At 40.0% G+C, this 14793-nt stretch overlaps 1 protein-coding gene across 1 annotated transcript in view; it reads left to right on the top strand.

Annotated features, from left to right (window-relative positions):
• The window catches only part of WDR49 (WD repeat domain 49), a 152515-nt gene that overhangs the window by 34030 nt on the left and 103692 nt on the right, over positions 1-14793 (top strand). The window contains 1 exon segment of the mRNA XM_082459466.1: positions 190-364. Coding sequence (XP_082315592.1) covers positions 190-364 — 175 coding nt within the window.

Genomic DNA, 14793 nt, shown 5'->3' with positions numbered 1-14793 from the left:
GCCCTTGGTAATTGCATTAGCAACCTTGTAGTATCATGTCTTTCAGTATAACTGCCTGCAACCTTGAAATAATATTAAAGAAATGCCTGTTAATTCAATACCTATTCCTTATTAATCGTAAAGAACATAGAATCTTCTTGCAACAGTTACCCTACCCATGTTTGTTTTTCTTGTAATGTCTTTCTCAAGGTTCAAGTAATTGCTTTGACAACAGCCTTGATTTCCCTTTTTGAGCATCCTGCTGGTGCATGTGAAGATGAAGAAGCAACCGTGACCATTAACTGGGCAGAGCTGTGCTCTGGACATCACAAATGTTGCTATACGTTAGGGCACAAACTTCATTGTGGAGACTGGGTCAGACAAGGTACTGAATTTAAACAACAATGAAAGTGTCACCTTAGACTTCTACATTTACCTTCTTAATGAAAATGTTTCACACACTGTGTTCAAGTCTAGAAACTAATCACTGATTCCCTGGAGGTTCTGACCTGGACTCTGCTATCCCCTGCACACTAGCAGGAATTCCTTCTTTCTTTTTTTTCTTTCTAAAATTTATGCCTCATACAATTAATTCAGGCGAACTGTGCAGTCAAGAAATCTCAAGACAGGGGAGAAAATTGTCACAGAATCCATTTAACTTCACCCCAACTCTGATCCTAACTAATTTTGTTTAGTCACATTTGGGTCTACTTAATAAAAGAATTTAACAAGTACCCTCAAAACACTCCCTTGCTTTCTTTATATTCTCATGGGAAGTGTATTAGTTTGCCTGCCTTCAGAATGGACTCTTCTCAGTTTCTTTTCTTTTTTCTCTTTTTTGATATAATGACTGAGTTGCTCTGATCTAGAGTACTTGAGTGGCAGTTTTCTGTGTGATAGGATTATGTTATAAAACAGCATCTATGGAAGGCCAGGACTTTCTTAAAACCTAGTCAACAATGAGTTTGTTAGTTTCACAATATGCCTAATTTTTTACAAAATTTGCATCTGATGGTTCAAGATCCAAATGTGCAGTTTCTGCTCTGATCTCTCCTTTGGTCCAGACACTAAGGACTATGGTATTTTTCTCACTTCTTAACTGCTACATTAAATAATGCTACATTCCAATAATGATTGGAATGGAAACTGTCGATCTCATTGTTATATTGTAGGTATATTCCTAATGTTCTTTGAAGAAGAGATAGTCAAAATGGACCCAACAGTTGGCTTTTATGGTAGTTTTGCCATTTTTGAGTTTTAGGAGTTTGGAACTAATTCCTTAATGCATGACCTACAATAATAATATCCCACATGATGAACTATAGGTTCTGCACTTTTTTCTTCAATATAAATCATACCATTCTTTGGTACTTTCTACCTATCCTGTAATTCTGGCATGATATAAATTGTGGGAAAACCAAAAGATAAAATTTTTTGGTCATCCGCTATGTGTGACAGGCACAAAATTATGTGTTATGTTTTCATAACATGGAAACAAGAAAGTACTAGAAAGTGAAGAGAGTCCTTGAAAGTGAGGGAGGTATTACAGCTGCTTCCAAACAAGCATGATATTTTAATACATAAACTAAAGACTAAAAAGACCACAGTAGTAAAGTTATAGTTCTTGAAATCTGCTTGTAGTAAGTTCCCTGAAGTTTAGTTTGAGTGCCATGACCTTAAATTAATATGAATAAATACAGAGAAAAAGCTAATAGAATTCTGTTTTTGAAAAGGTTGGGGATGTAACAAGGTTTTAAAATTGAGATCATTTGTCTGAATATGAGTAGTGTCTAAATACTCTCTTCACACTCAGGGAGAGAATGAAAAGCTCTCACTCTAGACTCTGTCACAATTTCATTTACACCTCTCAAAAACCAACCCTACTGGTGAAGTAATCTGCTGATGAGCTCTTGTCTGTTAAGTTGCAGGACAAGAATTTTTCTCTAGGTCAATGTGAATTCACTGCTCATCATATTTCCAACATATCATTCTGATTTGTAGTTCTTTTACCTACTGACAAAAGAATATGTGAACTTAGTTTAGTATCAGCAGTAGATATTCATGTTTATGACTTAAGGAATCCACCTTTGGAGTTTAGCCTCTAAACCACAGCAGGAATTGGCTACAGAAAAGTTTTATATATATTAAAAAATTAGGGATCTTTGCTATCTAATTTGGATTATATATGTCTTAGCTCTTTGAATTAAAACTCATAATCAAGCAAATAGTCTTTGGAAGAATAGCTGAAAAAATATATTTACTTTAGTCCGCTTATTTAAATCAGTCGACAATTATTTATATTTTCTGTGCTTTAAAACTGTCTTAGGCATTGGAGGCAGTGGAAGAAAGATAAATTATAGGCTTAGCTCAAAAAACTTAATAGATAAGTAAGAATTAAAGACTAATATAAAAGCATGTATTCGAACATTGTACAATGGTACTGAAAATTAACTACTAAATCATAGAAACAAGATTTTGACTCCTATTGTAATTCTTAAGCAGGAAAAGACATGAGGAAGAGCTTCAAGGGTGAGTGGTGGTATTTGAAAGATGGGTGGGTAGAGGGAAAAAAAGAGAGCATGGTGAACATAAATAAAGGTAGGCAAGTAGACACAATAATGGAGGGCGAGATGGACATGAATAGATCAGAGATGGAGTATTAAGGACATAACAGTGCCTGTTGGATGTCTGTTGGAAGATCTTGGCAGCCAGGCCAAGTTCACATTTAACAGAAAAAATGAAACAGTGAAGCATTGAAGGTTTTTGAGGAAATTTGGCCAGACCTGATGTAGACAGCATTTAGGAAAATTTTATTTTCCTAAATAGATTGGAGGACAAAGAAAGAAACTGCAATCAGATTGGCTAGTTGGGATCATGAGAAAATGGAAATGATAAAGCAAGGAGAGAAACAAGCAACATTTTGAAACAGGAATCTTCAGGGCTTGAGGTCTGAAATGTGGAATGATGAGACGTTTTAGAATATCTCACAAAGACTTCTGTTCCCAGGTAGGGAATGTTGTATTTGCAGTTGGCAGATGCCCTCCTGGGCCCAATGCTCAGACTCTCCCCGGCTCACTTTCTCAATGTTGACTACTAGGATTCTTTATTCTGAGATACTCCTGATCTGCCACAAAAGAAGAATCTTTCTTACCAGTATTGTTCTGATACTTCCCTTTGCCAAGCTTCATATTTGTCTCTTCAACCATCTAATTCAGGTGGACTCTTCCTTGTGTAATTTGCAAACTTCTCAATTTTGGTTTTGCTCCTGGGTTCCTACAAATTTCTGTACCCACATCAGAATATTGGTTCTGTCTGTCATAACCCTTCCAATTCCAGATGTCCCAAATTTGGATGTCTCACATACAAATCACATTTATACATAAATTGAAAATTAAAACAATATTCTTAGGGCAGGAAATATGTCCTTTATTCTCCTTAGTGTCCTTTATAACACGTAGTATAATGTTTCATACGACTTTCCCTTTCTCAGTGATTTTAAGCAATCTGATTGTGATGTGCCTTAGTTTTCTTGGGGTGTGTGTGTGTGTGTGTGTGTGTGTGTGTGTGTGTTTATGCTGACTGGAATTCATTGTGATTCTTGGATTTTCATTAAATTTGAAAATTTTTCTATTGCTATTTTTTCTGAAGTTTTTTGTCTCCCCCTCTTTTTTTTTCTGTAAGATGCTTGATATTGCCCTACTAGTTATGCAGGCTTTTTCATTTTTATTCAGCTGGTTCTTTTTTTAAATCACTATGCTTTAGTTGAGTTGGATTCTCTTTCTATGTCTTCAAGCTCCTGGATCTTTTCTTCGGAGATATTGCAGAGTGGTTTCAAAGGGTGAGTGAGACTGCCTCTGTGGTTCAGGTGGGCTAGCGTGCCCCAGCCTAGTGCCTCGGTTGGGGGGAGCCCTGCAGAGACCTGTGGTGTGGGCTGCAGCCAATGGAGCCCTGACACGAGTGAGGCTACTTCAGAGAGCCGCGGCATAGGTGGGGCTGTTGCCACAGCATGGGCAGTACCTTTGGGGGTGACGTTGCTATCCCAGTACATTTGGAAGGCAGATTATCAGACCAATGGGCTATTTTTGAGCCATAAAGTTTAACGGAGTTTCCCCCTGTTAGGTTTTATATTTACTTGAGACCTATCACCTCTTTGTTCTTTCTTCTTTTTGGAATGGGAATGCCTGTCACATGCCTGTTCTACCATTTTATTTTGGAAACGTGTAGCTTGTTTGGTTTCACAAGTTCACAGCTTGGAGAGCAATTTACCTCAGGATGGATTGTATCCTGAGTTTTACCCATGTCTGATTTAGATATCTGGATGAGATTTGAACTTAGACTTTAGAGTTGTTGTTGGAATGAGTTAAGACTTCTAGGACTGTTGAGATGTATTTTACATGCGAGAAGGACATGAATTTGGGGAGAGGGGCAGGGGCAGAATGTATGGACTGGACTTTTGTGTCCTCCCCCCCCCCCAAATTCATACGTTGAAGTCCTAAGCCCACCGCCTACCCCCTTATAATGGTGCCTTTGGGAGGTGATTAAGTCATGAAGGTGTACCTCTTGTGAACAGGAAGAGACCCCCAGAGAGCTCTCTCACTTCTTCCCCACATGAGGGCACAGTGAGAAGTAAGGCATCTGTGAACTAGGAAGTAGACCCTGACCAGGCACCAAATCTGTCAGCATCTGGTCTTGGACTTCCCAGCCTCCAGAACTGTGGGAGATAAATGTTTGTTGTTTAAATCACTAGTTCTCTATATTTTGTTACAGCAGCCTGGACTAAGACATTGAATAAATGTTATTAAAAATATTTCAGAAGAAAAGAGAAACCAAAAGAAATCTTGCAAATATTGGTAGACTTCTTTTTTTTTAAAGGGGGTTATTTATGGTAAAAAGAAAATGGTCAGGGTGAGAAAAATATATTTACCGATAATGTATAGTGTAATACTCTATGAATGGCTATTGAAGAAATGCAGTAGAAGAGAAGATAACTCAAAAAGGAGAGGGGCTTCCCTGGTGGCGGGGCTTCCCTAGTGGCGCAGTGGTTGAGAATCTGCCTGCCAATGCAGGGGACACGGGTTCGAGCCCTGGTCTGGGAAGATCCCACATGCCGTGGAGCAACTGGGCCCGTGAGCCACAACTACTCAGCCTGCGCCCCGCAACGGGAGGGGCCGCGATAGTGAGAGGCCCGCGCACCACGATGAAAAGTGGCCCCCGCTTGCCGCAACTAGAGAAAGCCCTCGCACGAAACGAAGACCCAACACAGCCAAAAAATAAAAATAAATAAATAAATAAATAAATTTTAAAAAGGAGAAAGTAGAGAATATGGAAAGGTGAAGTATCAATATAAGACTTTGTCTTCTTTCAAGTTTTAGATTTGAAACTCAGGTACCTCTGAAAGGGGACTGGCTTCCGTCCTAAGCAGTAAATGACTGCCTTTTCCCAGATTTAGTCACTGGGACTCGAAGCTTAAATACAACTTTTTTGTTTTTGGTTTGTTTGCAGGTCAGTTATTTCCCTATGAGGAGAATGGAAGAAGGCTGAAATGAGGAGGCAGGAAGAGGAAGAAGGCAGGCTGGACTCAAGTACAGGACGGTGGGCTTAGTAGTGATTATGCCTCTTGGTCTGCAAGCCTTACTGTGTCAGGAGCAAGCAAACAATGGCTGCATTCATGTGATACTCTTTTTACCCCAGCAACATGAATTGATATTCTTAGACCTCCTCAAGAAATATTTGTACTGATTTCCTTCTCAGTGTGAGGAGGGAATGTACAATTGAGGAAAGAAACTAATGCATGGCAAGTTTGGTGAGAATGTTTCACTGAAGCTAATGATAAAATATCTGTAAAATTGAAATGTCAAAAGAAAAACTCAGTTTCAGACATACGAATATTAGCTTACTGCTTTTTTTTTTTTTAAACATCTTTATTGGAGTATAATTGCTTTACAATGGTGTGTTAGTTTCTGCTTTATAACAAAGTGAGTCAGTTATACATATACATATGTTCCCATAACTCTTCCCTCTTGCGTCTCCCTCCCTCCCACCCTCCCTATCCCACCCCTCTAGGTGGTCACAAAGCACCGAGCTGATCTCCCTGTGCTATGCGGCTGCTTCCCACTAGCTATCTATTTTACATTTGGTAGTGTATCTATGTCCGTGCCACTCTCTCACCCTGTCACATCTTACCCCTTCCCCTCCCCATATCCTTAAGTCCATTCTCTAGTAGGTCTGTGTCTTTATTCCCGTCTTGCCACTAGGTTCTTCATGACCTTTTTTTTTCTTTTTTTTCTTAGATTCCATATATATGTGTTAGCATACTGTATTTGTTTTTCTCTTTCTGACTTACTTCACTCTGTATGACAGACTCTCACTCCATCCACCTCACTACAAATACCTCCATTTCATTTCTTTTTATGGCCGAGTAATATTCCATTGTATATATGTGCCACATCTTCTTTATCCATTCATCCGATGATGGACACTTAGGTTGCTTCCATGTCCTGGCTATTGTAAATAGAGCTGCAATGAACATTTTGGTACATGACTCTTTTTGACCTATGGTTTTCTCAGGGTATATGCCCAGTAGTGGGATTGCTGGGTCGTATGGTAGTTCTATTTTTAGTTTTTTAAGGAACCTCCATACTGTTCTCCATAGTGGCTGTATCAATTTACATTCCCACCAACAGTGCAAGAGTGTTCCCTTTTCTCCACACCCTCTCCAGCATTTATTGTTTCTAGATTTTTTGATGATGGCCATTCTGACCAGTGTGAAGTGATACCTCATTGTAGTTTTGATTTGCATTTCTCTAATGATTAATGATGTTGAGCATTCTTTCATGTGTCTGTTGGCAATCTGTATATCTTCTTTGGAGAAATGTCTATTTAGGTCTTCTGCCCATTTTTGGATTGGGTTGTTAGTTTTTTTGTTATTGAGCTGCATGAGCTGCTTATAAATCTTGGAGATTAATCCTTTGTCAGTTGCTTCATTTGCAAATATTTTCTCCCATTCGGAGGGTTGTCTTTTGGTCTTGTTTATGGTTTCCTCTGCTGTGCAAAAGCTTTTAAGTTTCATTAGGTCCCATTTGTTTATTTGTGTTTTTATTTCCATTTCTCTAGGAGCTGGGTCAAAAAGGATCTTGTTGTGATTTATCTCATAGAGTGTTCTGCCTATGTTTTCCTCTAAGAGTTTGATAGTGTCTGGCCTTACACTTAGGTCTTTAATCCATTTTGAGTTTAATTTTGTGTATGGTGTCAGGGAGTGTTCTAATTTCATACTTTTACATGTACCTGTCCAGTTTTCCCAGCACCACTTATTGAAGAGGCTGTCTTTTCTCCACTGTATATGCTTGCCTCCTTTATCAAAGATAAGGTGACCATATGTGCGTGGGTTTATCTCTGGGCTTTCTATCCTGTTCCATTGATCTATGTTTCTGTTTTTGTGCCAGTACCAAACTGTCTTGAATACTGTAGCTTTGTAATATAGTCTGAAGTGAGGGAGCCTGATTCCTCCAGCTCCATTTTTCGTTCTCAAGATTGCTTTGGCTATTCGGGGTCTTTTGTGTCTCCATACAAATTGTGAAATTTTTTGTTCTAGTTCTGTGAAAAATGCCAGTGGTAGTTTGATAGGGATTGCATTGAATCTGTAGATTGCTTTGGGTAGTAGAGTCATTTTCACAATGTTGATTCTTCCAATCCAAGAACATGGTATATCTCTCCATATATTTGTACCATCTTTAATTTCTTTCATCAGTGTCTTATAACTTTCTGCATACAGGTCTTTTGTCTCTTTAGGTAGGTTTATTCCTAGATATTTTATTCTTTTTGTTGCAATGGTAAACGGGAGTGTTTTCTTAATTTCACTTTCAGATTTTTCATCATTAGTGTATAGGAATGCAAGAGATTTCTGTGCATAAATTTTGTATCCTGCTACTTTACCAAATTCATTGATTAGCTCTAGGAGTTTTCTGGTACCATCTTTAGGATTCTCTATGTATAGTATCATGTCATCTGCAAACAGTGACAGCTTTACTTCTTCTTTTCCGATTTGGATTCCTTTTATTTCTTTTTCTTCTCTGATTGCTGTGGATAAAGCATCCAAAACTATGTTGAATAATAGTGGTGAGAGTGGGCAACCTTGTCTTGTTCCTGATCTTAGTGGAAATGGTTTCAGTTTTTCACCATTGAGGACAATGTTGGCTGTGGGTTTGTCATATATGGCCTTTATTATATTGAGGAAAGTTCCCTCTATGCCTCCTTTCTGGAGGGTTTTTATCATAAATGGGTGTTGAATTTTGTCGAAAGCTTTCTCTGCATCGATTGAGATGATCATATGGTTTTTCTCCTTCAATTTGTTAATATGGTGTGTCACGTTGATTGATTTGCGTATATTGAAGAATCCTTGCATTCCTGGGATAAACCCCACTTGACCATGGTGTATGATCCTTTTAATGTGCTGTTGGATTCTGTTTGCTAGTATTTTGTTGAGGATTTTTGCATCTATGTTCATCAGTGATATTGGCCTGTAGTTTTCTTTCTTTGTGACATCTTTGTCTGGTTTTGGTATCAGGGTGATGGTGGCCTCGTAGAATGAGTTGGGGAGTGTTCCTCCCTCTGCAGTATTTTGGAAGAGTTTGAGAAGGATAGGTGTTAGCTCTTCTCTAAATGTTTGATAGAATTCGCCTGTGAAGCCATCTGGTCCTGGGCTTTTGTTTGTTGGAAGGTTTTTAATCACAGTTTCAATTTCAGTGCTTGTGATTGGTCTGTTCATATTTTCTATTTCTTCCTGGTTCAGTCTCGGCAGTTTGTGCATTTCTAAGAATCTGTCCATTTCTTCCAGGTTGTCCATTTTATTGGCATAGAGTTGCTTGTAGTAATCTCTCATGATCTTTTGTATTTCTGCAGTGTCAGGGGTTACTTCTTCTTTTTCATTTCTAATTCTATTGATCTGAGTCTTCTCCCTTTTTCTCTTGATGAGTCTGGCTAATGGTTTATCAATTTTGTTTATCTTCTCAAAGAACCAGCTTTTAGTTTCATTGATTTTTGCTATTGTTTCCTTCATTTCTTTTTCATTTATTTCTGACCTGATCTTTATAATTTCTTTCCTTCTGCTGGCTTTGGGGTTTTTTTGTTCTTCTTTCTCTAATTGCTTTAGGTGCAAGGTTAGGTTTTTTATTCGAGATGTTTCCTGTTTCTTGATGTAGGCTTGTATTGCTATAAACTTCCCTCTTAGAACTACGTTTGCTACATCCCATAGGTGTTGGCTCGTCGTGTCTCCATTATTTGTTTCTAGGTATTTTTTGATTTCCCCTTTGATTTCTTCAGTGATCACTTCGTTATTAAGTAGTGTATTGTGTAGCCTCCATGTGTTTGTATTTATTACAGACCTTTTCCTGTAATTGATAGCTAGTCTCACAGCGTTGTGGTCAGAAAAGATACTTGATACGATTTCAATTTTCTTAAATTTACCAAGGCTTGATTAGTGACCCATGATATGATCTATCCTGGAGAATGTTCCATGAGCACTTGAGAAAAATGTGTATTCTGTTGTTTTTGGGTGGAATGTCCTATAAATATGAATTAAGTCCATCTTGTTTAATGTATCGTTTAAAACTCGTGTTTCCTTATTTATTTTCATTTTGGATGATCTGTCCATTGGTGAGAGTGGGGTGTTAAAGTCCCCTACTATGATTGTGTTACTGTCGATTTCCCCTTTTATGGCTGTTAGTATTTGCCTTATGTATTGAGGTGCTCCTATGTTGGGTGCATAAATATCTACAATTGTTATATCTTCTTGGATCGATCCCTTGATCATTATGTAGTGTCCTTCTTTGTCTCTTGTAATAGTCTTTATTTTAAAGTCTGTTTTGTCTGAACTGAGAATTACTACTCCAGCTTTCTTTTGATTTCCTTTTGCATAGAATATCTTTTTCCATCCCCTCACTTTCAGTCTGTATGTGTCCCTAGGTCTGAAGTGGGTCTCTTGTAGACAGCATATATACGGGTCTTGGTTTTGTATCCATTCAGCCAGTCTATGTCTTTTGGTTGGAGCATTTAATCCATTTACATTTAAGATAATTATCGATATGTATGTTCCTATTCCCATTTTCTTAATTTTTTGGGTTTGTTATTGTAGGTCGTTTCCTTCTCTTGTGTTTCCTGCCTAGAGAAGTTCCTTTGGCATTTGTTGTAAAGCTGGTTTGGTGGACTGAACTCTCTCAGCTTTTGCTTGTCTGTAAAGGTTTTAATTTCTCCATCAAATCTGAATGAGATCCTTGCTGGGTAGAGTAATCTTGGTTGTAGGTTTTTCTCCATCACTTTAAGTATATCCTGCCACTCCCTTCTGGCTTGCAGAGTTTCTGCTGAAAGATCAGCTGTTAACCTTATGGGGATTCCCTTGTGTGTTATTTGTTGTTTTTCCCTTGCTGCTTTTAATATGTTTTCTTTATATTTAATTTTTGATAGTTTGATTAATATGTGTCTTGGCGTGTTTCTCCTTGAATTTATCCTGTATGGGACTCTCTGTGCTTCCAGGACGATTAACTATTTCCTTTCCCATATTAGGGAAGTTTTCAACTATAATCTCTTCAAATATTTTCTCAGTCCCTTTCTTTTTCTCTTCTGCTTCTGGGACCCCTATAATTCGAATGTTGGTGCATTTAATGTTGTCCCAGAGGTCTCTGAGACTGTCCTCAGTTCCTTTCATTCTTTTTTCTTTATTCTGCTCTGCAGTAGTTATTTCCACTATTTTATCTTCCAGGTCACTTATCCGTTCTTCTGCCTCAGGTATTCTGCTATTGATCCCATCTAGAGTATTTTTAATTTCATTTATTGTGTTTTTCATCGTTGCTTGGTTCCTCTTTAGTTCTTCTATGTCCTTGTTAAATGTTTCTTGCATTTTGTCTATTCTATTTCCAAGATTTTGGATCATCCTTACTATCATTATTCTGAATTCTTTTTCAGGTAGACTACCTATTTCCTCTTCATTTGTTAGGTCTGGTGTGTTTTGACCCTGCTCCTTCATCTGCTGTGTGTTTTTCTGTCTTCTCATTTTGCTTATCTTACTGTGTTTGGGGGTCTCCTTTTCACAGGCTGCAGTTTCATAGTTCCTGTTGTTTTTGGTATCTGTCCCCAGTGGCTAAGGTTGGTTCAGTGGGTTGTGTAGGCTTCCTGGTGGAGGGGACTAGTGCCTGTGTTCTGGTGGATGAGGTTGGATCTTGTCTTTCTGGTGGGCACGTCCACGTCTGGTGGTGTGTTTTGGGGTGTCTGTGGCCTTATTATGATTTTAGGCAGCCTCTCTGCTAATGGATGGGGCTGTGTTCCTGTCTTGCTAGTTGTTTGGCATAGGGTGTCCAGCACTGTAGCTTGCTGGTCGTTGAGTGAAGCTGGGTCTTGATGTTGAGATGGAGATCTCTGAGAGATTTTCGCCGTTTGGTATTACGTGGAGCTGGGAGGTCTCTTGTGGACCAGTGTCCTGAAGTTGGCTCTCCCACCTCAGAGGCACGGCCCTGATGCCTGGCTAGAGCACCAAGAGCCTTTCATCCACACGGCTCAGAATAAAAGGGAGAAAATATAGAAAGAAAGAAAGAGGATAAAATAAAATAAAATAAAATAAAGCTATTATAATAAAAATAAGAAAAAAATTATTACGGAAAAATTTATTAAGAAAAAAATTTTTTTAAATTTTTAAAAATAAATTTATTAATTTTTTATAATAAAAAATAAGAAAAAAATTATTAAGAAAAAACTTTATTAAGAAAAAAAATTTTTTAATTTTTTAAAATAAAAAATATGAAAAAACTTATTAAGAAAATTTTTTTTAATTTTTAAAAATAGAAAATAAGGAAAAAATTATTAAGAAAACACTTATTAAGAAAAAAGTTTTTTAAGTAAAAAAAAAAAAAAAAAAAAAAAAAAAATGGACGGACCGAACCCTAGGACAAATGGTGCAAGCAAAGCTATACATACAAAATCTCACCCAGAAGCATTCACATATACACTCACAAAAAAGGGAAAAGGGGAAAAATTAATATATCCTGCTCCCAAAGTCCACCTCCTGAATTTGGGATGATTCGTTGTCTATTCAGGTATTCCACAGATGCAGGTACATCAAGTTGTTTGTGGAGCTTTAATCCGCTGCTTCTGAGGCTGCTAGGAGAAATTTCCCTTTCTCTTCTTTGTTCGCACAGCTCCCAGGGTTCAGCTTTGGATTTGTCCCCGCCTCTGCGTGTAGGTCGCCTGAGGGCGTCTGTTCTTCACTCAGACAGGACAGGGTTAAAGGAGCAGCTGCTTCGGGGGCTCTGGCTCACTCAGGCTGGGGGGAGGGAGGGGTACGGAGGAGGCGGGGCGAGCCTGCGGCGTCAGAGGCGTCGTGACGTTGCAGCAGCCCGAGGCGTGCCGTGCGTTCTCCCGGGGAAGTTGTCCCTGGATCACGGGACCCCGGCAGTGGTGGGCTGCACCGGCTCCCGGGAGGGGAGGTGTGGAGAGTGACCTGTGCTCGCACACAGGCTTCTTGGTGGCGGCAGCAGCAGCCTTAGTGTCTCACGGCCGTCTCTGGGGTCCGAGCTAATGGCCGCGGCTCGCACCGGTCTCTGGAGCTTGTTTAGGCGGCGCTCTGAATCCCCTCTCCTCGCGCACCAGGAAACAAGGAGGGAAGAAAAAGTCTCTTGCCTCTTTGGCAGCTGCAGACTTTTTCCCGGACTCCCTCCTGGCTAGCTGTGGTGCGCTAACCCCTTCAGGCTGTGTTCACGCCGCCAACCCCAGTCCTCTCCCTGCGATCCGACCGAAGCCCGAGCCTCAGCTCCCAGCCCCACCCGCCCCGGCGGGGGAGCAGACAAGCCTCTCGGGCTGGTGAGTGCTGCTCGGCGCCGAGCCTCCGTGCGGGAACCTCTCCGCTTTGCCCTCCACACCCCTGTGGCTTCGCTCTCCTCCGTGGCTCCGAAGCTCCCCCCCTCCGCCACCCGCAGTCTCCACCCGCGAAGGGGCTTCCTAGTGTGTGGAAACCTTTCCTCCTTCACAGCTCCCTCCCACTGGTGCAGGTTCATTCCCTATTCTTTTGTCTCTGTTTTTACTTTTTTCTTTTGCCCTATGCAGGTACGTGGGGAGTTTCTTGCCTTTTGGGAGGTCTGAGGTCTTCTGCCAGCGTTCAGTGGGTGTTCTGTAGGAGCAGTTCCACGTGTAGATGTATTTCTAATGTATCTGTGGGAAGGAAGGCGATCTCCGCGTCTTACTCTTCCGCCATCTTGCCCAGACCCCCTAGCTTACTGCTTTAAGGTAAGGTTCATACTTATTTAAAACTTTGAAGGAGAAAATGTTTTCATTGCATCTGAGTGGTTCTGTGGTGTATTTTAACAGAAAAATAATTACCTTCTGAAATGCTTGAAAAGTAAGTACAGTGATTTTGGGCAGTAGTGGCAAGACATAAATGTCTTCAACCTCAAAGAAGTTTCTCTTTTTCTTTTGGTCCCAAAGAATTACCTTTTCATATAGACAATATCATTGGAAACCTTGGAAACCAGAGACTGGAAGTACAGTTCCGGAAAGAGTGAATACTAAATTGCCAATAATAAAAATGATTGACTTTTTATTATGTTGAAGGGTGTTTCGCCCCCTTTGTTTGACCACGGCTACGAGTTTGAACTGATAAAGTCAATAATTACTGAGCTAATTAATGGAACTGTGCCCTGGAATTTAGAATCCAGACAGCAGGTCGTTTCCTTTGGGAGCCTTCATAATTGATGGGACTAAGTTTGGAAGAGAAGCCAGATTTAGTGTCTTGCTGGTGTGTTTTTCCACTTCCCTGCATCTAAATCAGCCCTCCAGACAAAAATGGTGCACCACTGAGTCAGCTGGAACACGCTGCCCTTCCTGCCAGCGCCCTCACTGGGTTTAATGCAGTTGAAATCAGCTGTGAGCCACTGGCCTCAGTTTGAAGTAAAAGATCTTTTCCTGCAGCTCGTTCCACAGTGTGGTGGAAGGGTAAGATCCATTGTATTGTGAACATAGGTCTAATCAGTATTCTGAAAATTCATTAAATGAACTGCATTATTATTTTTAATATACCTACCAGTGCTGAGTTAGATGTATTTTGATTTTTAAAAATGGAATAGATAGAATTATTCTTTCTTATCTTTCCTCTTTGAAATGGCAGCTGCTCAGAATGTAGAGAGCCCTGTGGTGGTCTCAGAGAATGGTACTCCAACTTCAAAATAAGAAATGCAACTGAAAATAAACTCCCTCAAACAAGAGGGCATCAAAGAAAGTTCAAGGTAGTGAGTTTTCCTAAGTCATGTGACTCATAAAGTAAAAGCCTGAAAAATGATAATAAGAATTCCTAGTTAGAAATGGCCCAATTTTCTACCCTGCTATAGCTTTCATCTGTTGGCAAATGATAAAAGAGTGGCCTCATTCTAGCTTACTCTAAGGGTACTTAATAAGATTACTTACTTAGTTTTTGGGCATCACTTTTCATTTCAAATCACTTTTTTCACATTAACTAATTGCTATTCCACAGGGTTTTTTTTTTTTTTTTTAAATACCCTTATTTATTTATTTATGGCTGTGTTGGGCCTTCGTTTCTGTGCGAGGGCTTTCTCTAGTTGTGGCAAGTGGGGGCCACTCTTCATCGCGGTGCGCGGGCCTCTCATTATCGCGGCCTCTCTTGTTGCGGAGCACAGGCTCCAGACGCGCAGGCTCAGTAGTTGTGGCTCATGGGCCTAGTTGCTCCGCGGCATGCGGGATCCTCCCAGACCAGGGCTCGAACCCGTGTCCCCTGCATTGGCAGGCAGATTCTCAACCACTGCGCCACCAGGGAAGCCCTAC

The sequence above is a fragment of the Balaenoptera physalus genome (genome assembly GCF_965194825.1).
Source record: "Balaenoptera physalus genome assembly, chromosome: 4".
NCBI lineage: Eukaryota > Metazoa > Chordata > Mammalia > Artiodactyla > Balaenopteridae > Balaenoptera > Balaenoptera physalus.
Note: the sequence above shows the minus strand (reverse complement) of the source record. Positions and strands in the feature narration are given on the sequence as shown.